This window comes from Furipterus horrens, unplaced genomic scaffold, assembly GCF_987537825.1.
Source record: "Furipterus horrens unplaced genomic scaffold, mFurHor1.1.pri manual_scaffold_3, whole genome shotgun sequence".
NCBI lineage: Eukaryota > Metazoa > Chordata > Mammalia > Chiroptera > Furipteridae > Furipterus > Furipterus horrens.
The window spans coordinates 30,746,549-30,760,624 of record NW_028327173.1 but is presented as its reverse complement, the minus strand read 5'-3'; the positions used below and the strand labels follow the sequence as shown (position 1 = coordinate 30,760,624).

The following is a 14,076-nucleotide window of genomic DNA, read 5'->3' as shown; positions in this document are numbered from 1 at the left end:
CATGTATAGCAATAACCTGAATTGGTGTTCCTGAGTGGAGAACTGAGTATCCACTTCTCTGTCCCTTTGGCAGTTTTTTCAGTGTTGGCATATGATTTCTCACATATATAATATTGCTTAATTGAGTGCCTTCTAGGAAAACAGTCTTTAATGAAATCAAGTTATCAAACACAAATGAAAAGGCAGAAACTCTGTTATAATATTTGATTATATCATGAAGAGGAGAGGCAGGTTTTGGTGTAGGTAAAAGTTGGAGAACAGTTCACTGAGGGGTACTGAAGTACCTATGACATTTGATTGGCTGATAGTATAGTTTTCTGAACTTGAAAGTTTAAAAGAACAACAGTAAGAAATGGAAAAACTTCTTTCTCTAGTAAGTTATGTTAATATATTGCTGATGCATTAGGTTGTTTTGTAGGGCTGCCCACGGGTATGGTCTAGAAGAAAAAGAAAGCAAAGCAGCTGTTATCCTCATCTCAGAAAGCCGAGTGTGCTAGTGCTGTTGCTCTTGCCTCTGCTTCCTGCAGAGGGATTTGTTCAGAGGACACAGCAGTCGAATCTGCCCTGGGAGTTGCTTATGGGGAAGTGAACGTTCCAACTCATGGGCACACACAGTATGTAGCAATTTAGAAATCTTCCTTGTTGGCAGATCGCAAACTTTCTTTCCTCAATGATGCAAAAGATCTTGAGACACTAAATATTGTGGTTTCTGAAGGCCCAGAGACTCATCACCCCCACCAAAGTATTCACCAAAGGCTGGCAAGAGAGATTGGTTGTAATAAGAAACTTCATTTGGTTTCCCTCTCTGGTCCTGGTTTGTACTTTTTCCATCTTGCCTGGAAAATTCAGAGCCTGTTAACCAGTGTGATTCCTCAGCGTGTCTCACCTTTCTTCTCTACCCTCCACCCTCTGGCTTGGTCTGTGGGTTTCTCAGGTCTTCAGAGACGTGGCTGAACAGAGTAAATGTGTTTTCTGAAGCAGAATCAAAAGCCCTGGCTTAGTCTGGCCTACAGAGAGTGCACAGACAGCCTTTGCGTCAGTCTTTTCTGCCTGCCTGCCCTCAGCTGGGAAACCTGAGTGGCTCTTGAAGTCAGGCCTTCTGTGTTACATTGTCACCATGCCAAAGAAGTGAACAACCCCCCGCCCCCTCAGATCTTTCTGACTCTTGGAGCTAAAGAAATTTGACTGCATGATTAGGTGTCAGCTTTATTGCTGCCATGTAGCTTGGAGTTTGCAGGTTCAGTTTCTTTTAAGCAAATGAGCACTTTGAATGTGAACCATGGACAAGTTCAACTGGAGTGAAGAAATGAAGGCACTGCGCTAATGCCGTCATTATGCCTCATTTTGAGATTTCCAAAGATGGATTGATTATCAAGCAGGATGAAGCAGATCGACAGGTTTCTCTTTTGAGAAGTTCAATATATTTTTAGCCATTCTCTGCATTGTCAAACCTGATCCACCCTATCCAAGGATCTGAAGTGCTGCATCGTGCTGCCCCCAACTGGTTCTTTTTGGTGCTTATGTTACCACATCAGAAAATCTTAGATTATATGGCACTTAAAGTTCTTCTAAGCACTTACATATATTTTTATTATATTCTCATAATAATATTGAGTTATATGGATCAGAGATTTATCATACCTACTTTACAGCTGGGAAAACTGAAGGACAGTCTTATTAATTGATTTGTCCAAAACAAAATGACTATTAAGAGGCAAAATTGGACTAAAATTCAGATCTCTTGCCTCCTAGCATATTAAGTTCCCTAGTCTTTTGTAAGTAGACTTAATACCATACTAGGTATTAAGAGCTTAATTTTAGGCTTAGAGGAATTTGCCCCTTTTTCTTCCTTGGAAGGAGGAGGAGAATTATACTACATCGTGTAAGGTTTGAATAAATTCATTAACCTAATTGGCAGAGAACTGAGCCTCCTGTTCTGCATTAGGCTGACGTCGATGATGCGTCCTCTAGCTCTCCAGTGTAACGTAGTGGTAAAGAGCATGGAGTCCGGAGCCAGACTGTCTGGGTTTGAACCCTGGCTCTGGTCCTTAATAATTGGGTCACTTTGAGCAAGTTTCTTAACCTCTAAATGCCTTTTGTAAAATGAAGATAATAGTATACTTTATCTCATAGGGTTATATGCAGATTAAATGAGATAATTGATGTAAAGTTCTTAGAATAGTGCCTGGCACAAAGTAAGCACTATATAAATAAATATTAGCTGCTGTTATTATTATCATCTCTATAAATATGCTTACTTGCTATTTAAAAAAAGGTAAAGCAGCCCTTCAAGGCTATGTAGGAACGATGAACCACCAAATTTCTTAAAAGAGTACATCTGCACGTAGTTTCTCTACAGCTTTATCTTCTATTCATTCCTCAACTCACTTTGGCCTTTCTCTGGTCCTAACCATCTTACTAAAACTGCTCTGGCCATGGTTGCCAGTGACTTGCTAGTTACGAATTTAGTAGACATTTTTAATGCTCATCTTACTTGATCTACAGCATTTGATACTTTTGGTCTTTTCCCCTTTGGAGTATTCTCTTTCTTTGACTTCTGCAATGACATGCTTGTTTGGTTCTTCTTTTTATGCCTGCTTCTTTATGCGTTAGTCTGCTACCTTACATGTTAACCCCTAGGTAATTTCATACATTCCTTGGCCTCAATGACTACTTCAGCTCAATGTTATTGCCTCCTAAATGTTAGTCTCTAGCCCAATCTTTGTTCCTGAACTTTAAACAACTCTCTGTGGGACATCTCCACCTTGGTTGTCCCACAAGCCTTTAAACTCAGCACATCCTAGCTGAATTCACTGTCTTTTAACATTGCCTCTGCTTCTGAAAACCTGCTTCGCTCCCTGTATTATGGATATTTCATAATGGCATCCAGGGACCAATAGCTTGGGAGCAATTTATAGCTTTTCATTGCCCTCATCCCCTCATACGGGCAGTCATCGAGTTTTTTTTACTCTGCCATCTAAGTACATTTTGAATTTTACTCTGTTCCACTGCCTCCACTATTGCCTTAACTCAGGCATTCCACTTTTACCAGGATTATTGCAATAATCTTCTAACTTATTTTCCCTTCTCCATATTCTCCACTCTTATCCATCTATTAATATCATTGCTATAATCTTTTCTTTAAAAAGCAAATATGGGAACTATTGTAACAATATAATCAATAAAATATACTTAAAATAAAAAAATAAAAAATAAAACAAACAAACAAAAAAAGCAAATATGAGTGTGTTACTCTTCTGCTTAAAAGGATTTCTTTTATTCCCTATAGACAAGGTAAAGCCCATAGATCTTGGCAAAGCATATCAGCCTCATCTCTCTCTCCTGGCTGTATTTTCTATATGCACCATGCACTTAACCTCTATCTTTGCACATGCTGCTCCCTTTGTGTGGACTGTCTTTCTTTCCTGCTCCACCAGGTTATCCTTTTGACTCCTTATTTTCTTTGTGCAGTTTTCTCTGACATGTTCAGATGGAGTTAGTAACTTTATTCTTTGCTCTGCATAGTATTGTTGTACATGTACAAAGTTATATTTTAGCATTTACCAATGATATTGTTTCTCTATATGTCTTAATAGATTGTGTTCTCCTTAAAGGAAGGTATCTTTATATGTAGCACTTACCATAGTTTCCAGATACAGAATAAGCCCTCAGTCACTTAAAACAAATAAACAAAAATGTACAGTCTTTATCTTCTGTTTACCCTCTAGTGGTTTAACCACCATCCTAACATTCCTGACAAATGGTAGCTGGGCTTTCCTTCTGTTTTGCAGTATATCAACTCTGGAAACCTGGAACAGTTGCTAGACAGTAACCTGCATTTGCCCTGGACTGTGAGAGTGAAACTGGCCTATGACATAGCAGTGGGCCTCAGGTACCTTCACTTCAAAGGCATTTTCCATCGAGACCTCACATCTAAGGTATGAAGGCTTTACTTGTACAACTCTTTGAGGCACTGTCCTCCATTACCAAGAAAGCTGTGTTAAGAAACCAGTCATTAATAAGCTTTGGAATGATGAAGCTCTCTCCTACATTTAACATTTAATCACAGAGGATACAACTTAATACTGTGTTTAGCCAGTCCTTAGAAAGCGAGTATCAGCTCACGGTGGGTACCTTTCAGTGTTGAGCCAGGCAACATATACATCTTGAGAACCTTCATGCTTTACTTTAATCTCCTGAATATGTGTGTTGCAGGAGCAAAGGGAATGAGGAGAGTTAAGAGGTTCTTGACCAATAGGGTGATAGCGGTCAAGATACTGTGGGAGCCTGTCTTTTACTGTTCTCTCTCATGGCCTCCAGGAAGTAGCTCTTAACTGAGAGCAGGAGTTCGGTGATTTTTAGTCACTTGAGTGCAGGTTTTGAGGGCCACAATGTACTGACCCATTTTCTATCTGTGTGATTGAGTTTCTGTCATTCTGCCAGTTCCTCTTTGGTGTCAGCTAGTCTCTGTAGTATTCTCTTGTCATCCAAATTGCTGTGTGACCAGGTTAGAAAAGAGTTGCTTTTAGCGGTAGTTGGCCATGCTACACGCAGGCACCTCAGGGCCAATTTGCCCAGGATACCACTGGGACAAAGCTTATATAAATAATACTGTTTGATCATTGATGTGAGAAGCATAAGTTATCCAATATTATTTCTGTCCAAGATCTGATTTAAAGTCTTCTAGGGAGATATATGGGAGTTTTTTAGCTGCTCAAGAATAGCTGTCATTTCATTCCTCATCCTCAACATATGTACATGCACACACACATATATGCATACACATACTCCTCCTACACCTCTTCTGTCATGGATGAGGGGTAAGGGAGACTGTTATAAAAAAAAGTTTGCAAAGGAAACAAAAGCAGGCTGTACTCTCATAGCCAATAGGCTTAGAGAAGTAAGTTTCTGGCCTCACACTAGAATGATTCCGGTGTTGCAAACAGCAATACTGTCCCTGAGGGACCCTGGTCATTGTTTTACAAACTACAATATTACACAGAAAGTAGCTTTGGCGATATGATTGAAGGGCCATTTGTAGTCAGCTGCATTGTTAACAAAGGAACACTAAGGCTGGCAGGTAGAATCTGGTGACCAGCTGAGGCCTAGTTGTGAGGAAGCCTTCATCTTTATTGGTACCTGCAAGGACTGGAAAGTTGGACAGCTGGACAGTTGGGACCTGGGAGATGTTATCTTTTCCCTTCATCAGCCTTTTTTATTTCCGAGATTGTTTCAGAAAGTCAAGACTAAGAAAACTGCACTTGTTCCAGGCAAATGGGTAGGGTCATATCAGTTTAGACACTGCCTTAAGTTGATAGCCTCATCTCACCTCAGGCATGCAGCCGAAATCAGATCTTTGCTTCCTATTCAGAGCATCATTTCCTCCAAGGTAGAGCAAGATCATGACAAGCTATCTATCAGTCATACAGACATTTCCCCCACACCTTCATGAGTGTCTCCTGTGCCTGGCACCATGGATGAAGGAATATTAGAAAAGGACAATTTCTGACCTAGAGGTATTACAGTCTTGTTGGGAAATGATTAAAAACAGTCCACAGCATTTTACAATTGAGTGTTTAGCCATAGGATATAGGTTTTCAGAGAAAAGAAATATCACTAGGCTCTGTGGAGGAAAGCTCCCCCAAGGGGTTCTAAGAGCTCATCATATTCTCCTCTCTGCTTCCAAAGCACTTTGTCCCATTGTGATAGTGTGCACGTGTGGTGCTGTCTGGGCTGGTCATGTAAAAATGACTATAACTGCTCTGGCTGGTGTGTCTCAGTTGGAGTGTCATCCCGTAACTGAAAGGTTATGGGTTCTATTCCTGGTCTAGGCACATATGATCCAGTCTGTGCATATGGATGCAACCAATCTATGCTGCTCTCTCACATCAATGTTTATCTCTCTCCCTTCCTCTCTTTGTTAAAGAAAAGAAAGAAAGAAAAGAAAAAATGTCCTTGGGTGAGGATTAAAAAAATTTTTTTTAATGATTATAACCTTTTTGAAACTATAAGGTAAGACACCACTGTCCTTTGGTTTTTCCAACAGAGAGTAGGGTTCTCTGCCTTCTAGTGGCCTGAGCCAAGAAAGTAGGAACTTAGGAAAAAGAACTATGTCTCTCAGCACTGTGCTTTCTTGGGGCTGAACTTTAAGAAAGTACTGAGGATACTTTGAGGTGGTAAAAACTAATGATTTTGCAAACTGGAGACATGCTAGGAAGTGCATTTTAGGGAATCTCAAGTTGAAGAAAAACAGAGAAATTTTACAAGCCAGACAATCCAACAAGAGAGACTGTTTGTATTCATTGCCCTCTTATCATCTCTGACCTTTTGTCTGAATTTCAGCCTCATTGTAACTTTGTTGCTGGGATTAGGGAGAAGGTTGTATGTCCATACCTAGGCCAGAGCAGCCCCACCCAGGAGACCTCTACTGTGGTGACAGTGACCATAAGAACAAGAAGCCTCAAGGGAGAAGTAAGGCTAAAGGGACAGAGTAGGGCTTTAAGGTTTCCAAACTATCTCCTCATTGCCAACCTTGGGTCTGAGTTTGATTTCTGTAAGTGTAATAGAAGGTTTACTTATATATTTGTTTGTTTTATTGTGTTGTGTCTTGTACCTAGCATAGAACCTGTCAGAGAGGGGCTTCCTGGTTCTCTTTCAGAAAATGTGTTGGTGGCACAGAGGCCAAAACATATGCTTGAGAGCTGAGATTTTGAGTCTCAAACCCAGTTTTGTCCCATCCCTCAAAATGAATTCAGTGCCCTTGGGCCTCAGGGTTCCCAGTCTGTAAAATAGGTTCTGTCCTTGACCTCACAGAGTGATCAGTCTGGATGTCTCAGACCAGAGCTCATAGGAGGGATTTAAAGTATTGGGAACATGTTCCAGGTGGGTAAACCACAACAGAGAAGCAGATGCCTTTTATTCCAAATGATCCTGAGCCTGTGGCAAAGACAAAGAACCTATCAGAGTACCTCCTGAAAGTAGTGTTGCCTTCGTATGATTCACACGTTGCTGCAGTACTGTTTTAAAGAGTGAAAACTGTCAGAGATAGCTGTTCAGTCTAATTTTGTAAATACTTCTAAGAAATAGCTTGATACAACTTCGTGCAGTGATGCTCATAGTTTACTTAGAAGGAAGTGGGAAGTAATGTGTCTTTTAAAATAGTCAGTTCATGAGCTCCATGAGGAAGTGGCAATAACCACACACAGGCTTTACCTGTAGCTCTAGGAGTAGCTAGTACGATTGTGCATGAGTCTTGGCTCTTAGGGGCAGCTGAGAGAGCAATTTCTATTCTGCTTATTACCATTGCTGCCCAGGATCAGGCAAGCACCGATATGTGTGGTTACTCCTAGGAGTATGAATTATGAATTGTAATTCTATTGTTGTTTGGTTTTTGTATATATGTATTTTTTCCACTGATTCCAAAGAAGCCACTCTGGTGAACCCATCAGTGTGAAAAGCCTATACCTAACTATGGTCTTAGGCTGTACTACCCAACAAGAAGTAACAGAAAATGCCAATTTTCAGAGACTGAAGCGAGCATGAATTAGGAACAAGTTGAATGCTTGAGGGATGTACAGAATGTCTGTTAGGGCACTCTGTAGTTGTTTTGTATAATGAGATTCATCAACAGCTCTTGAGAATCATTTATACTGTGCTATTATTACAGGACATAGTGTTGGGGACATAGAAATTACTGGAACCCAACCTGTACCATCCTTGGGCTTTTATTTTATTTAAAAAAAATTTTTTTAGTTTATTTTTAGAGAGAATGGAAGGGAGAAGGAAAGAGAGGTAAGAGACACAGCAGTGTGCGAGAGAAACATCCATCTCTCCTAGCCCCCAACTGGGGACCTGGCCCACAACCCAGGCATGTGCCCTGACTGAGAATTGAACCGATGACCTTTTGGTTCGCAGGTTGGCACTCAATCCACTGAGCCCCACATGCGGGGTCATCCTTGGGCTTTAGGCTGGAGCAGACAGATATGTGAGCAGATTAGTACATAAAAGCTATGGTAAAGATATGCAATCTCATGGTGGAATGGAAGGCAAGGGCTGGAGCAATAAACCAAATAATCTTCTAAGAGACTAAAACAGTTTCTGGGGCATTTAGGAGGGCGTTCAATATCTGATCTGCTTGTGATGTGTTGGTTTTATTCAGTACCGTTATTGATTATGCAATTGTTCTAGGAGACCTCAGGAAGCGCTCTCGGGTGTCGGCTCTGGCCCAGTTCTGAAGGATTTGTGTTGGCTCCAGAAATGCATTCATTGCCACCCCTTTGAGTCTGTGGTTAGCTCAGTCCCCACTATGGAGAGTTGAATGTTTGATTAGTGTATGCCTTTGACATATGCTTCTGAAAGAACCTCAGTTGCTTGAGTCATAGTCCAAACTTTCATATAACAAACTGGTGAAGCTCTTTCTGTGTGTCTGTACTAGGTTAGAGGTACAAAGATGAATGCGATCCTTCCTGCCCCCAAAGAGGAAAACACGTAATAGGTTTGAGGACAAAGGCAAATAGGAGACAGGCAGCAGGAATGCCTGGGCTCCTTTTTGAACCTGAAAAGGTCACCTCTCTCCTCAGGGTAGTCTGACTGGGCCTCTCTTTTGTCTGCTGCTTACTCTAGCAAGGATGCTTTTGAATAAAGCATTTCTCATTTTTTCTGTAATGGACCTTGCTTCCCACAGCCTGAAAATTGGTCTGGCTTCTGCAGAACCCTATAGTGGTCTGAGCTTTTTATTTTGTAGTCTATACTGGGGCCATCTCCAAGTTGAGTGAGAAATGCAACCCTTACACTAGACGCCCCTTGATTAATTCATGTGGGAGGCAGGGGCTTGCACCCCAAGTGAAGGGATCTTACTGTACTGCCTGAACAACAGTGCCAGCTTCTCCATGGGCCCTGGTCCTGCTGCTCTCTTAAGACTACACTGCTCTTGCTGCGGCCTTGCTGTCTCCAGTGGAAAGCTTTTCAGCCTGTTCCTCTTGAGAGTACAAAAGCATCAGGCAGGAACCCGTTAGGATAAGGATACCTGGGTTTTTTTTACCACTTGTAGTTGAAACTTCACTTTTCTCATCTTAAATCTAAAAATCTCAGATATGCCCACCTGAAAGTATTGTTTGAAGAGGCATTCGGGATTGTGTTGTGTTGTGAAGAATGTTTTATAATTTCTAGGGTACCACACAAGCAGAAGTGGGCAATCTTTCCCTTAGCCAGGGGGCTAGGAAATATTTTCTAGGCCACCTTCCTCTTAAGATATCCCTGCTTTCCTAAAGCTTATAGTGTATAGTTTACAGACTATAGCTATAGGAAGGTACAGATACTTTCATTATAATATGGCAAATGCTAAGATTAGAGAGAAGAGAATGCATAGGATGTTTTGAAAAAGGATATTTAACTCGACCTGAGGGTTATTGAGAAAATTTCTTTCTTGGAAGAGATGATGCCCAAGCTGAATCTTGAAAATTGAATTCTACTCAGTAAGTATTGTGTGTGTTGGGAGACAGGGGTAATAATCCAGACCAGACCAGATGATGGGAATTGCATGAACAAAGGCCTCAAGGCATAAATAGTATGATGTGTAGACTGTCAGGCTGAAGCAGTAAGGATAAGAGTTGAAAAGAGAAGAGTCTGATCGTATTATACTCTCTGACTTGGAATTTATCTTATAGATAGGAAATGAACCATTGTTGCTTTTTTAAAGTAACAGCTTTTTTTAGATATGCTTTCACATAAAATAAAATTCACCCTCTCAAAATATACATTTCAGTGGTTTTTAGTATATTCAACTATCACCACTATTTAATTTCAGAACTTTTCATCACTCCAAACAAACAAACAAACAAAAACCCTTATTCTATTCTCCCCGCTCCCTTTAGCCCTTGGCAAACACTAATTTATTTTTAGTTTCTGTGGATTTGCTTATTCTGGGCATTTCATATAAATGGAATCATACAGTGTTATTGCTGGCTTTTACACAGGGGAGTCACAGTTAGCTTTGCATTTTACAAAGATCATGCTGACAGGAGTGAGGAAGGTGGACTGTGGAGATCAAGACTGGACCAAGCCACAGGGAACAGTTAGAAGAGGACTGCAATATTCAGGGGAGAAACGACATGAACTAGGGCAACAGAAGTAAGCATGAAGAGGAAGGGACTGATTTAAAACACATTTAGAAGCTAAAATTAGTTGGAGTAGGATTAAAAATCTAGGATAAATCCCAGGTTTTTAGTTTAGCAAACTGGATGGAAAATGGCAGTACCAGTTTAGATAAAAATTCAGCTAGAATTTTAGCTTTGGGGAGAAAAAGTTAAGTTCACGTTTGCATGTATGAAGTTCAATATGAGTAATCTAGCAGATGTCCAGAAATAGATGGACTGTGTAAATCTGCAGCTTGAGGATCAACGTCAGGGCTTAGGATATATATCTATATATTTGGGAGTCATTGGCATGAAGGTGGTAAGTAGAAAAGAAATGTGGAATAGCTTCCACCAAAGTGCCATAAGAGCTGTAGGCCTAAGACAGAATCCTGAGAGCATCATTCCTCTAGGATGGGAAGAAGAGCATGCACTGGAGTCTGCAGAGTAGCCAGATAGAGAAGGAAATCCAGAATTGTAGTTGTCATAAAAACCAGGAAAGAAGAATCAAAAAGGAATGGGAATAGCCTCTAACTGGCTTTTAAAAGCTACTGTTAGCTCCAGGACCACGACAGATTATTCTCCTCATGCCTAGTATTAATACAGTTCCTGAATGATATCTAAAAACACTGATAGAAGTAATCAGCAATGTTAACAGCAGATGATCAAGTAATGTAAGCACTAATTCTGGCTATTGAGCTTAATGCCATGGAACTCATCGGGACCCTCCATGGCAGAAGCCAGTGAAGAATGAATGAGAGATAAGGAAGTAAAAACAGCAAGTGCTGCCAGACAAACTTCAGCAGCCTGGGCCCTGTTAAGGGCAGGCTCAGCAGTTTGTCGGAAAACCCTACAGGGGCTAATTCTGGTCAGGGTTCCTCCCCATTTTCCTTATCACGTAGATACAGTCTCCTAAAGTTTGGCCCTTTAGGTTTTCAGTAGCCCATCTTTGTCTTGGGCTTTAATGCCCAGTTATTGGCTGTGGAGAAGCTTCAATTGGAGCAGTGGTCACACTCCGGATCAGAGGTAGATGCCACCTTGCCTTGTGTTGTGGGGCTCTGGTCATTCTGCCTCAGCCATTTCTCCGCCACTCAGAGAAGCCACTGTGAAGTCACTTACTTCTGAATGGGTGATTTGCAATGAATAAACTGGTCTCCATGAACGTGAAGATGGAGCAGAAATTGAACAGCTTTGGCAAGGCAGTGCACTGTGGCCATGCTCCTTACTTGCTGCTCCCAAGCTGAATTCAACAAGATTGTTTCTGAGGGATTATAGAGCAAATAGTAAATAGTATTTTAGACTGCACCTTGGAGACAGGAGCCTGAGTTATTAATAAAATAGGAGGAAGAGGGGAGAAAAATAGGTGACAGATCTGAGCCACTACTGCCTCATAGGCCAGTGCCCTATAACCTGGGCTTCAGCTGTCTAATAGTCAAGCTGGCCTAGGGCCCCACAGACAATTCAAAGTCAAGGAGCTGGAGGATGCTGAGCCAGCAGGACTGATGGGAGGGCTAACACCAGGATAAGCACAAAGACAGTCCTGCTTGAAAGCCAGAGACGATGCACGACTACTTGGGACCCAGGGTAGAAGAGGATGTGATGAAATCACAAGCTTATTCTAGTTCAGGGAAAGAGAATAGTGTGATCACGTCAAGGCCAGAGTAAGGGACTGATTTGTACCTAATGTGATCTAAGCAGGGGGTGACTTGGCAATGCCTTAGCAACTGGATGCCAAGGCTGGCAAGAAGGGCTGCTCTGGGTCACATAGGGCCTTGCTGCCCCAGAAATGTCCCTGGGAGCCAAGGATCCCTGCTCTATGCTGCCTCTGGAAGGAAGCAGAGCAGGGTGCCTCCTGAGCCAGAGTGGTGTAGGACTATTCTGAATGCAGCTATTTGGGGAGAGTTCATTGCTGCTTTGTATTTATTTACAAGCTGTTTGGGTTCATCCTTTCTCTGGAGACAGTAGCATTTTTTCAGTGAGCATGACCCTAGCCTCTCTGGTGATTTGAATACTATGAGGAACCAGAGCTAGCTCCTGAGAAGGTGATAGCCTGCTAGACCTTAAGAGGAAGTGGCAGAGAGGAGGAGCTGAAGGAGCTGAGATGAGACAGACACAAAGGTGAGAGCTGGAGAGGACAGCGCTAGAAAGGTGGTTTGCCTTAAAACACAAAATTTTCTGAGGTGAACAGGAGGATTGGGAGAACATTCCAAATGGAAGGGAACAGTATAATCAAAGGCAAGGGCTCAAAGAGCCTGTTCAGGCTTCACAGGCAAGCACATCTGTGACAAGTCTGGGCGATGTGTGCACAGAGGCACCAGGGGCAGCGGGGAGCAGGTGGGGAGGTAGGCCAGTTGGTTAGAGCCCCATCATAGACTTTTAATACCAGAGATTTGTGATCCTGCAGGTAGCGCAAGTTAGTGTAGCCTTGGGTGCTTGTCCTGTGCTTACATTTCTTGGCAAGGTCAGGCCTGGTCTCCACACTGAGGAAAAGAGGAAGGGAGGCCAGGGGCCTGATAGTCTGTCTTCTTCTACTAGCTTGTTAGCTCTAAGAGGACAAGAATTTTTTTTTTCATTGAGGTATCTCTGGCACTTAAAACCATGCCTAGCACATAGAAAGCAAAGATACATATTTGTGCTTGGAGCACCCAAGACCTAGCCCTAACTCATCTCACATGGCAGTCAGAGCCTGCAGTCTGACCACCGGGGTCAGCCTGAGTAGTTTCAAGGAGCAAGGTTGCCTCTGGCAGGGAGGGGTGGTGGTAACTTTACAGCAGACTGGTCCCTACTTCTGAGCCACATTGTCTTCTTCTTTGGGAACCCTAGAACTGCCTGATTAAGAGGGATGAGAATGGTTACTCTGCAGTGGTAGCTGACTTTGGCCTGGCTGAGAAGATTCCTGATGTCAGGTGGGTAGCCCAATGGGTGCTGGGGTTACAGAAGGGACTAAGGCAAAACAAAAACTTCAGTTTCCTCCCCAGAGGCCAGGACTTGGTCACAGCTCAACCTCAGCTCCCTAATTTGGTCAATCCTAGTCTGCCCATCCTCGGGGAGGAATTTCCAATATTCAGGTATCCCATTGCACCGGCCAGTATCAAGCTTATTTTTCCTATAATCTTACCCCATAGCATGGGCAGAGAGAAGCTGGCTGTGGTGGGCTCACCCTTCTGGATGGCACCTGAAGTTCTCCGAGATGAGCCCTACAATGAGAAGGTGAGTCTGGGGAACCAAGGCTTAGCAGTGCCCAGGATCACCCTTGATGTTCAGAGTGAGAATCTACAAACAGGAGCAGGGCTGGTACCTGGCAGCTACCCAGTGAATGAATTGAATGAAATATGGGCAGTAGGGCCCAAGCCTGTGCTGGTGGACATGAGGTGCAGAAAACCCCCCTCTTGCCCCATTGAGAGGGAAATTGAGGTCTTACTACCCACCAGGCGGACGTGTTCTCTTATGGTATCATCCTCTGTGAGATCATCGCCCGCATCCAGGCTGATCCGGACTATCTGCCCCGCACAGAGGTGAGCTGCAGGCATGGGGATCAGTGCCCCTGGCAGTGGGGTGGGGGAGTGGGGGGGTGGGTGTGGGGCTGCCTTTGAGACTGTGGAACTCTTTTGTTCTTGGGGTGGAGTTGCTGGAACTTAGTCTGTGTGGCTGTTTCTAGAGGGCAATTCCCAGCCTCTCCTTCTGAGCAGGCCAGGATGGATGGAGGGATTAATAACCTGTCTACCCATATCCCCTGTTCCCTCCCTACCATACCCATCCACAGAATTTCGGGCTGGACTATGACGCTTTCCAGCACATGGTGGGAGACTGTCCCCCAGACTTTTTGCAGCTTACCTTCAACTGCTGTAATGTGAGTGTCTCCACCTGCTTCTGGCTTTGGTCAGGGGCTGGGTTCACCTGGTCAGGACTGTTGAGAGAGGCTGCTTAATTAGCTTCATGAGGGGCC

The 14,076-nt window shown here is 42.9% G+C and overlaps 1 protein-coding gene across 2 annotated transcripts in view; it reads left to right on the top strand.

Moving 5' to 3' along the window:
- The window catches only part of TESK2 (testis associated actin remodelling kinase 2), a 113,265-nt gene that overhangs the window by 96,104 nt on the left and 3,085 nt on the right, over positions 1-14,076 (top strand). Inside the window, exons 5-9 of one of the 2 annotated variants that reach the window (XM_090269348.1) lie at positions 3,792-3,938; positions 12,954-13,036; positions 13,256-13,340; positions 13,562-13,645; positions 13,894-13,980. In XM_090269348.1, the coding sequence (XP_090125474.1) occupies positions 3,792-3,938; positions 12,954-13,036; positions 13,256-13,340; positions 13,562-13,645; positions 13,894-13,980 (486 nt within the window). The remainder of the gene's footprint in view (positions 1-3,791; positions 3,939-12,953; positions 13,037-13,255; positions 13,341-13,561; positions 13,646-13,893; positions 13,981-14,076) is intronic. The other variant, XM_090269349.1, reaches the window with a different exon arrangement.